Here is a 10550-nt window from a genome sequence, read left to right as displayed (position 1 = left end):
GCCCAGGCGTGATGATTTCCTCCTGCAGGAGGCTATGCTGGCCTGGGCCACTAGGGACTAGAGGACTCAGAACTGCTTCTGCAGAGACAGATTGAAGTGCTCACCTGTGAAGTTAAAGCAGACAGGGTTAGCCCCCTCTCCTGTACCCTGAGGATGGGTAGGGAGAGGGGCAAGGGAGGACAGAGGAACGAGTCCTGGATGGAATTCCAGAAGTCCTGGGCAGTGCTCTTACCTTCTGTCTGTCTGATCCTGGGCGAGTCACCTGACTCCCTGAGAAGGAGAACCCCCATCTGGGCATGACCCATGACAGCTGCTTCAAGGCTGTGAGAACTGAGCAAGCAGTCGTCTTGGTCCTTGTGTGTGTGGTGTGTCTGCTGGTGGGCATGGCAGAACCAGGAGGAAGGAAGGTTCCATGTACCTGGGGAACCAGGGCTCCTGGTACACAGAAAAGAGGCACTTCCAAGGATGGCCTGGGAGGGGCCGGAGGATGCCAAGCCCGCCTGCGCTGGGGCTCCTGCCAGCCCAGGCCCTTCCGGCTCTGGAGAGGCAAGGGTGGGGCAACTAACCAAAAAGGCTAGCGCTTCTTCCTGTCCCCTGCAAAGGCAGAATTGGGGAGTTTAAGTCAGAAAGAAGACCAGAACTCACCTCTTTGAGCCTTCCGGAGAAAGAACTGACCGTGAGGATCCCTTTCAGAGATTAGTCTCCACTTGGAGACAGCTTTCCCGCGGCGCCAGGGCGGAGCTGAGCTCCAGATGTCCGGGCGCACACAGCTGTAGGGTCACGTGGCAGCGGCCCTGGCCCCCCTTCCTGCCAACGCTGCATTTGGCCCAGGCCCCGTCCATGGCCGCCCTTGGGACCCTGCGCTGAGCCCCGGAGGCCTCGGCATCCGGGGCCGCGCCACTCCCAAGGGCAGAAGGTGTGTCAGGATCCCAAGGACCGCCGTGGTGGGTAGGGATGGGTGGAAGGGATTCGGCCTCAGCGCGGGAAGGGGGTGGGGCCGAGGCTCCGCGACTCTCGGCCGGGCTCTGGGGCACCGTCCTGGGCCGGAGCTGAAAGAGTGGCAGACGGCTAAGAGGAAGAACCTCTTGTCCTTTCAGGGTGTCCATCCCAGTGGGGGGAGTTAGGGTCCAGTATAGGAGGACCCGGAGGGGGGTGAACGACCAGTAGCCGGAGACCCTGGCCTGTGGCCTCCCGCGGCCTCCCTTCCGGGAGCGCGGGGCGGGAGCCCCCGCCGGCTGTTGGCTTCCACGTCGCGAGCCCCTGACTGAGTCTCTCCGCAGGGGGCGCGAGCGCCGGCCAGGCTGACATGAGGCGGAGGCTGCGCCTACGCCGAGAAGCGTTGCTCACGCTGCTCCTCGGCACCACCCTCGGCCTCCTGCTCTACGCGCAGCACGAAGGCGCAGCCCCGACGACAAGCGCGCCGCGAGCACAAGGGAGGGCGGCGCCAGGGCCCACCCCCGGGCTCCGTGTATTTCAGGCCCCGGACACGGGTGCAGCCCCTCCGGCCTACGAAGGGGATACGCCGGAGCCGCCCACGCCCACGGGACCGTTTGACTTCGGCCGCTATCTGCGCGCCAAGGACCAGCGGCGCTTCCCTCTCCTCATTAATCAGCCGCACAAGTGCCAAGGAAATGGCGCGTTCCCCCGCGGACCCGACCTGCTCATCGCCGTCAAGTCGGTGGCGGCCGACTTCGAGCGGCGCCAGGCCGTGCGCCAGACGTGGGGTGCTGAGGGGCGCGTGCAGGGGGCGCTAGTGCGCCGGGTGTTCTTGTTGGGCGTACCCAGGGGCACAGGCACTGTCGGGGGTGAGGCGGAAGCGGGCACTCAAACGCACTGGAGCGCCCTGCTGCGTGCCGAGAGCCGCGCGTACGCGGACATCCTGCTCTGGGCCTTCGACGACACTTTCTTCAACCTAACGCTCAAGGAGATCCACTTTCTGGCCTGGGCCTCCGCCTACTGCCCCGACGTGCGCTTCGTGTTTAAAGGCGACGCCGACGTGTTCGTGCACGTGGGAAACCTGCTGGAGTTCCTAGCGCCGAGGGACCCGGAGCAGGACTTGCTTGCAGGTGACGTGATCGTGCAGGCGCGGCCAATCCGCGTTCGGGCCAGCAAGTACTACATCCCGGAGGCTGTGTATGGCCTGCCAGCCTACCCGGCCTACGCAGGTGGCGGCGGCTTCGTGCTTTCGGGGGCCACGCTGCGCCGCCTGGCCAGTGCCTGCGCACAGGTTGAGCTTTTCCCCATCGACGACGTCTTTCTGGGCATGTGTCTACAGCGCCTGCGCCTCACGCCTGAACCTCATCCTGCTTTCCGCACTTTTGGCATCCCTCGACCTTCAGCCGCACCGCACCTCCACACCTTCGACCCCTGCTTTTATCGCGAGCTGGTTGTAGTGCACGGGCTCTCAGCTGCTGACATCTGGCTTATGTGGCACCTGCTGCATGGGCCGAACGAGCAAGCCTGTGCGCGTCCATGGCCTGTTCCTGCTGGCCCTTTCCAGTGGGGCCCCTAGCCTCCTATCACAGCTCTAAGCCCCCCTCATTCAGACCCAGGATATAAGTGGGAGGTAGCTTGAAGGGTAGGTTTCCCAGGCGGGTTAGTGCTGTGTATGTGGTTCTTCCCCATAAAGGGGTATCCAGGTGTCTGCCTTCAGAAGGCCCAGGGAATGAAGACTGAGCTTGGCTCCTGCTGACCCTCTCTACTGGGCCGTGATCTGGAACCAATCTAATGGTGGCACTTTTGAGATAGCCAGGGCTGAGGTGGTGAAGAACCAGGCTCTTTGCCAAGCAGGTGAATATGCTTGGTCCTCCTAGCAGGGATGTGTGAGTGTATGTATGGGGGGAGGGGTGGCGGCAGAGGCTCATGAAGTCTGACCATGCTCCTTAGTTCAGAACCCCTAGAGTGATGCCAACAAATGCAGGTCTTTCTCAAAGCTGGACCCCACAGCGAGGGGTAAAGGGCCTGGCCTCAGTCGTCATGGAACCGGCAGCCATTCTGCCACAACTCAGTCTGAAAGTAGGTGTTTTGCTTCCTATCTGCCCCTCCAGTTTGCAAATTGGTCTTTGCCCTGTCTAGGTCTTTAGATCTTCTTTCCTGGGGCCAGCCCCTCCTAAGCCCTGGACTAGGTGGAACACCTGGGGTGGAGGCACACAGACGGCACACTGTCCTACCTGAAGTCTCCCCCCACCTCCAGCTACCCACTGGAGAACCTACACCCATGCAACTATGCCAGTCTCCCACTGGAGTCTGTGCTGCCCCCTTCAGAGAAGCCAAGGAACCTCTTCTAAGATGATTTCAGCTGTAAAATTCCCCATCTTCTTCAACCACCCCCTTTCTCAAAAACAAACAAACCAACAAAAAAATGCCTCCAGGCTTGTTTTAGTACAAACATCCCAGCATCAGCACATGGGTAGCTGTTGCTGAGGGCACAGGTCTTTATTGGAGGAGGGGTATGGATAGGGCATGAGGAAGATTCCCCCATTCTAGGAGAATGGGAAGAGTCCTGGCTGCCCCACAGTGGGATGTGTGGGGGTCTCTGGCCAGGCCACCATCCACACGGGAAGACACTAATCAGTCACGAAGTCATGGGAACGTCACACAAGAGCCCGGGGCTGGTCCCCCGCACATTCATTGTTAAACTATACAGAATGAGGCTGTACATGAATTAATTACAAAAGAGTCATATTTACAAAAATATGTACACACATTTGAAAAACCTCACAAAATTGTCATCTATGTATCACAAGTTGCTAGACCAAAATATTAAAAATGGGATAAAATTATACATTTCTCTTCTCAATTCTTTTCAAAAGGATTAATATTTTTAAAGCACATATGCTTCTTTCCTTAGCAAGTCCCATGAAGAGGGAGCAGCCCAGCCCTCCACAAGCCCCAGAGGCCTTGAGCCGTGTGAAAGGGCCCGGCCAGGGGACACTGCCCAGAGTCAGGGCAGGAGAGCCAAGCCCACAGTGCAGAACAGAATGCTGAAACACACAAAAAAGGAGGAAGATGTCTTTGGCTAAAACTTTGGCATTAAATAAAAGAGGCAAACAGAATGGAAACATGCAGCCCCACCAGCAACGTTGGGGCAAAGCAGGGGAACAGGTGACTTTGAAGGCTTGCTCCAAGATGGGCAGAGCCAGGCCTGGGCACAGACCTTGATGGTAGAAAGTTGTGTTTTAACCACTTAGGTGTGCCTACTGGGCCTGGCAGGGAGCGCGTGCAAGAAAGAAACAGGGAAGGGCAGGTGGGCCACCTTGGCCACAGCCAGCTCATCAAGTAACTAAAGTGGATGTAGTGCAAAAGTCGCAACCAAGTACTATGGACAGGCTACCTGCTTGCCTTAAAGGTCCTGTGGCAATGTTGGGCCAAAGGCAGGACCGTGTCCTTGTCTGGGTGCCTGTGTTCTCAGCCACAGAAAAGTCCCAAGTTTTCCCAATGTGTGTGGGACAGGGAGACAGAACCCTGTCTCCTTACATGTTAGTTGAGAGCTCCTGGCTCCAGTTATCAAGGCTCAGAGTTTGTGCTTCTCTTTGCAGTCTGTGTCCCGTGTTGGCACCAGCAGGCTGAGAACGGACTGAGGAATATCTGGGCCTCTCACCCCATGGCAGAGTGCCCAGCCCGAGCCCCACCTCAAAATACCACAACAGCCCTTCCACACTGGCAAGATGTCCAAGAAAACCCACGGGGTGGCCCACTGAACAGGATGCAATGCACAGTTCCACTGGGCAGAGGGGCAAGGGTCATGACGTTCCTAGGGGAGCTCTGTGGTTCTCAGGTGGGCACCAGGTCTGGGGGGGCCATAAAGGGTCACCGAGGCGATGTGGTTGTTCTGCATGACCTGGCATAAGAAGAAGACAGTGAGTCGAGGGGGAGGAGTTGAAGGGATGTAAGCACAGCAAAACTCCCACAAAACCCCCAGTGGGATCAGTCCTGGGCTGTGACGGAAGAGAAGGCAGTTGAGGCAGCACCTGTGTGTGCAACACACTTGCACATGGGGCTGGACTGACCCCTCAACACCCCCAGGTTCATGCTAAGGGTCACCTCTGCCCTGTGTCTACCTGTTCCTCCGGGACACATAAACTTCACCATACCTATCTGTCCAGCCCTTCTGGAACTGCTAGGGGTCTGCTAAAGGTATGACAACCAGATGGGAAAGCAAGGACAGCCCATTCTTCTCCCAGCCAGTGGAGCCTCAAGAGCCACTCGCCCCACTGCACATTCATTCATATGGCATTTAAAGAGGCCCCCGCAATGCCCCCGGACAGAGCCCCGCTTGCCCTGCAGTTCCCTTTGCTATTGTACTCATGTTTTCAAATATAAATGTGGGCTCCCCATTTCCCCTCATCTTGTTGGATGAGCCTGCCCAGCAGGGCCCTCAGGCTATCCCCAATCTCTCTCCCCCATCACTTGCCTGTCCTTGCCATGATCACCAGCCACTCAACCCCTAGGGCTTACCTCAAAGATCATCCGCTGAAGACCAAAGCAGAATGTGGAGCCAAAAGGGTTGGTGTTGTTTGGGGACGAGGACCTGAGGCCAGGGAAGCCAGAATTAGAGGGGCAGAGACCTAGGCCAGCTGGGGCATCCAGTTCCCTCTGGGATAGGGGCTGTTAGCCAGTGGTCCCTCAGGGCTCTGAGTGTTTCCCACACGGGCTCTTGAGGTCCGAGGCACAGTGATTGATCTCACTCAAGCACCGAATCCTATGCAGTCCAGCTGGCACAGAAGGGTATTATGCAATTGGACTGGAGTGTACAAAGTCAGGAGGGAGAGGGCACCTCAGACAGCGGGGCAACCAGGTACTGGGCTGTGAACTAAAGCAGGTAGCAGGTGTGATGGGGACAACTAGTCAAACTGCCTCCCTCTCTGAGCAACTGGAGGTAGGAAGGAGAAGGGGCAGCCCCTCTGGTTGCAAGTAAATGTGCAGAACTGTTAGCTGAGTTGTAACTCACAGGGCTAAGGCAGGAAGCGTGTGGCAACATCAGAAATTCCTGCTGGTTTTAAGCCATACCCACTGCTAGGGTTCCTGGTCCTTCTAGGCGGTGAGGAGCTGAGTGGGGCCATCAGAAAGCAACCCCTACTCACCTGTGCAGGACCACAGGCTTCTCCACAGGGTGTCCCAGGAGCTCCTGGATGTTGTCCCACTACAAGAGGGATGAGGGTGACAGGGGATTAGTAGGGACCCGACCCCACTGTGACCAATGGCTGGCCCAAAGGACACAGGCACCCGGACTGTTGGCAGGCTCGTGCCCTCCTCATTTTCAGACTGTGTCAGGTGGGAAAAGTAGGTGCTCACCTTGCTGTAGGTTGTGCATGTTTCTGTCTGACCCTCTGTGTTTTCTGGAAAGAGAACACAGCATGGTTGGTAGCTGGCCTGGCCTGGACTCAGTTCCACATCTGCTCAGGCAGATGGCTCAGCCCACCTGCGATCCCAGCCCTCGCCGCACTATGCACTGGGATTGAAGTTTGGAAACCAACAATCCCACAGGCACAGGATAAGACCTTAAGGGCTTCCAGGAGACTACAGACCAAAAACCATGTGGCCCCCAGAACCAAGAACCCAACCCAGAGGAGCTGAGGCTCTGAGGAGAAGCAGGTGGGCAAACAGCCCACACATCCAACCACTGCCACCCTCTCTGCTAGGATCATCATCTCTTCGAAGCATGAGAGACTGACTCTAAAACCCTTTCCTTACCCTGAGAACACTGACTACTCACCTCTCTTTACGGTTAGGGGGATCTTGAACTCACAGCGGTGATAACTAGAGAGAGAAGGGAGACAGGTAAAGGTGGGACCCCTTGGGAGACCTGACCACCCCCACATCTCAACTCTGCATCCCAGGAAGAACAGGATCGGGCACACCTGCTCAAAGCCCTGGAGAGGCCAGATTTGGGCCTAGAGTCAAACCAGAAAGGGCATAGCTGGGGGGCTCTGAAGACCCTATCATCTCAGATAAGAGGCCAAGCTTTCTGAATCCATTTCTCTATTTGTAAAATGGGTATAAATGGAGAGATATAAGGTAATGGACACTGCACCAGGAACAGAAAACATTCACGAAATTGTTTACTTTTCATGAATTAGCAAACATCCAAGGCCCAAGCTCTTTCCTGGAGGGGCAGGTGCAGGTATACTCACATATTAAAATTATAATGTCCAGGGTAATTGGTATGTAGGACAAACTTCTTCACTTTGTGTGTATTCGCATCAAAGAGAATGTCCTGGGATAGAAAACAAGGATGCTCAAGTGGGTAAAGTTACTGAGGCGGGCAGGGGGTTTTCGAGGGCATGTCCTACTCGAAGACACCTGCTCCACAGCGGGGATGCTCTTGGGGAACAGCTCTGACCCAAAAAACAACCAAGGGGACAGCTGAGGCCTAGCACAATGGGATGATGACACACACTCAACCATCTCCAGGTGTCCTCATTCCAAGCCTTGTACCAGTAGGCCCCACAGGCAGAGGGCTACAGCTCCCACCGCTTGGGAACTCAAACATGGTCAGGGAGATCTTCCCTGACAAAAAGCACCAGATTAAAAATGTAACTGAGCACATATTTTGCCTTAAAAGCTAATGAGAAGATTCAGGGCTCCCCTGACTGTCAAGGAGCTCAGAGAACCTGGTTGTTCTGAAAGCCAGGACCTGCCAGATCCTTATGGCTTCCATGCGCCAGCACAGTTAAAGCTGCAAGTGTACACACAGGCCTGCCTAGCGCACTGCACACCCCCAGGGAAATGGAACACTTCTCTAAGGAATCACAGCTTACCACTCCAAGAGTGAAGTAGTTAAAAAAGTAGTCATTGCACTTGGATGGAACTTGCTTATGAGGAGAAGGAGAATGAATCTTCATCTGTTGGGGAAAAATAATAATGAATTAAAATCCAATCCATTAATACAGTTCTTGGATGACATGAGTCTACAAGTTGTGTTTCTTGTATGACAGTCATCTGTTGGGTAAGTAAGAGTGTGAGAGTCCCCAATGCTGGTGCTGAACAACCGAGACAGCTTTGTTGACTATAGCCTGGGCCCTGGTCTCCAAGGAAAGGCAGGACAATCTGACCAACAGGGGTCAGAAGACAGCTTTCAATTTACTTCTCCATCAGTTTTTTACTTTTTTTCCATTAGCTTTAATAGAACAGGTTCTATGGGAAAACAGCAGTCTATATTTATTCACTATTAAGTTCAAGTTGATTAAATAAAAAGAGCAAGATCACCTATTCACTTGATAAACACATTTCCTCTACCTTATCTTCTGACTTGTAGAAGACCTTGTGTGGAGAGCCAAGCATGCTAAGAACATCTTGACAGGAATCACCAAAATACACTGAGCGTTCAAATACCCGCATCTTGGCATCTGCTAGCAGGCCAGGTCCACAACCTGCAGAGAACAAGTAGAGGTGGTGAGGTTCCCAGTCAGGGCCTGGAACCCTGCAGCCCAGGGTCTGGAGCCCCAGAGAGGCCAGTGGCGGCATGCTGCATTATCAGGTTTGGCTGAGGGGCAAGACCGCATGTAAACAGAAATACCAGGTCACCAGGACTTGAGATGCTACAGGAGATCACTGTCTACTGAAAATAATGCCAGAGACTCAATCCCACAAAAGTAACATGAAGCTCTGGAAATGTCACTCACTGACTCACCAAATATCTAGTCATTGACACCCTGAGCTAGGACAGACACTCTGCTAGATGCTAAGGGAGCAACGGTGAGAAAAAGAGGTGCAGTCTCTGCCCACGTTGGAGCTCACGGTATAAAGATTCTAATCAGACCATCACACAACTGTGGTACAACAAAGAGCAGCACAGGTGCTGTGGAAATATACAAATGGGTGCCACTATCTCCTGCCACTTTCTGGTTCCCAACAAGATAGAGGATTTATGATAACAAGTACTTCTCTATGGTAACCCCCAACCTGAGACTGGACCGGAACATCACTCTATAAAAGAGCCAAGAGCTAAGCACCCATTAACTTACTCCCTAACTCTACAAACACTAACACTCAGAAAGAGACAAATCAGGAAAGTGGGTAAAAATGGAAAACCTGATTTGCCAAAGGTTTCTTCTTTGGGAACAATCTTTAAACTCTGACTTTGTCTAATACATTTAAAAAATGATTCTAGTTAAATACACACACACACACACAGAAGTGGTTGTGGAATAGCAACAAACATACCAACAGTAAAATTTCCCTCATTCTGTGGATGGGAAGACGGAGTGTTTTGCCCAAAATTTTAAAAGGAAGCTAAGAATCTGAGGAGGAATAATTTCTGGTACCGTGATAATCACCACTATCACCTTACTCTGCATAGGGGCTTTACAGCTGATAAAGCTCTTTCTTGTACAATAAAAGCTGTTTCAAATCCCACTCCTCACACACAAAGCTGTGTGTAAATCAGGGGAAAAAAGCATAGCTCACATTAACCCCTGTGTATAAATCCTGCAAACAGGAGATGGCAAGAGTTAAGGTCAACATTCTAGGAATCAGTGAACTAAGATGGACTGCAATGGGTGAATTTAATTCAGATGACCATTGTATCTACTACTGTGGGCAGGAATCCCTTAGAAGAAATGGAGTAGCCATCATGGTCAACAAAAGAGTCTGAAATGCAGTACTTGGATGCAATCTCCAAAATGACAGAATCATGTCTGTTCGTTTCCAAGGCAAACCATCCAATATCACAGTAATCCAAGTCTATGTCTCCAACCAGTAATGTCGAAGAAGCTGAATAGTTCTATGAAGACCTACAAGACCCTCTAGAACTAACACCCCAAAAAGATGTCCTTTTCATTATAGGGGACTGGAATGCAAAAGTAGGAAGTCAAGAAACACCTGGAATAATAGGCAAATTTGGCCTTGGAGTACAGAATGAAGCAGGGCAAAGGCTAAGAGTTCTGCCAAGAGAATGCACTGGTCACAGCAAACACCCTCTTCCAACAACACAAGAGAAAACTCTACACATGGACATCACCAGATGGTCAACACTGAAATCAGATTGGTAATATTCTTTGCAGCCAAAGATGGAGAAGCTCTATACAGTCAGCAAAAACAAGACTAGGAGCTGACTGTGGCTCAGATCGTGAACTCCTTATTGCCAAATTCAGACTGAAATTGAAGAAAGTGGAGAAAACCACTAGACCATTCAGGTATGACCTAAATCAAATCCCTTATGATTATACAGTGGAAGTGAGAAATAGATTTAAGGGACTAGATCTGACAGACAGAGTACCTGATGAACTATGAATGGAGGTTCGTGACATTGTACAGGAGACAGGGATCAAGACCATCCCCATGGAAAAGAAATGCAAAAAAGCAAAATGGCTGTCTGAGGAGGCCTTACAAATAGCTCTGAAAAGAAGAGAAGCAAAAAGCAAAGGAGAAAAGGAAAGACAGAAGCATCTGAATGCAGAGTTCCAAAGAATAGCAAGAAGAGATAAGAAAGCCTTCCTCAGCGATCAGTGCCAAGAAATAGAGGAAAACAACAGAATGGGAAAGACTAGAGATCTCTTCAAGAAAATCAGAGATAACAAGGGAACATTTCATGCAAAGATGGGCTCGAT

The 10550-nt window shown here is 52.5% G+C and overlaps 2 protein-coding genes across 8 annotated transcripts in view; one reads left to right on the top strand and one right to left on the bottom strand.

The window, feature by feature from the left end:
* The first annotated feature begins 576 nt into the window (after window positions 1–576).
* Window positions 577–3782, top strand: B3GNT9 (UDP-GlcNAc:betaGal beta-1,3-N-acetylglucosaminyltransferase 9). Of its 4 annotated transcripts, none has more exons than XM_042231794.1 (2): window positions 577–676; window positions 1281–3782. In XM_042231794.1, the coding sequence occupies exon 2, from the start codon at window positions 1307–1309 to the stop codon at window positions 2510–2512; it is 1206 nt and encodes a 401-aa protein (XP_042087728.1). In that variant the 5' UTR covers window positions 577–676; window positions 1281–1306; the 3' UTR covers window positions 2513–3782. The 4 variants fall into 4 exon arrangements, with proteins under 4 accessions (XP_042087728.1, XP_004015108.1, XP_012045293.1 ...); XM_004015059.4 differs by lacking the exon at window positions 577–676 and adding an exon at window positions 819–916; XM_012189903.4 differs by lacking the exon at window positions 577–676 and adding an exon at window positions 819–944.
* PHAF1 (phagosome assembly factor 1) overlaps window positions 3374–10550 on the bottom strand; it is a 31471-nt gene continuing 24294 nt past the window's right edge. For all 4 annotated transcript variants that reach the window (XM_060398008.1, XM_042231791.1, XM_042231792.1 and 1 more), the window contains 8 exons: window positions 8239–8372; window positions 7761–7844; window positions 7134–7216; window positions 6716–6759; window positions 6295–6338; window positions 6084–6142; window positions 5458–5530; window positions 3374–4840 (listed from right to left, as the gene is read on the bottom strand). In XM_060398008.1, the coding sequence (XP_060253991.1) occupies window positions 4754–4840; window positions 5458–5530; window positions 6084–6142; window positions 6295–6338; window positions 6716–6759; window positions 7134–7216; window positions 7761–7844; window positions 8239–8372 (608 nt within the window). In that variant the 3' untranslated portion in view covers window positions 3374–4753. The remainder of the gene's footprint in view (window positions 4841–5457; window positions 5531–6083; window positions 6143–6294; window positions 6339–6715; window positions 6760–7133; window positions 7217–7760; window positions 7845–8238; window positions 8373–10550) is intronic.

Source organism: Ovis aries, chromosome 14, assembly GCF_016772045.2.
Source record: "Ovis aries strain OAR_USU_Benz2616 breed Rambouillet chromosome 14, ARS-UI_Ramb_v3.0, whole genome shotgun sequence".
NCBI lineage: Eukaryota > Metazoa > Chordata > Mammalia > Artiodactyla > Bovidae > Ovis > Ovis aries.
The sequence above is the reverse complement of the archived record's forward strand: the minus strand, read 5'-3'. Positions and strand labels throughout refer to the sequence as shown.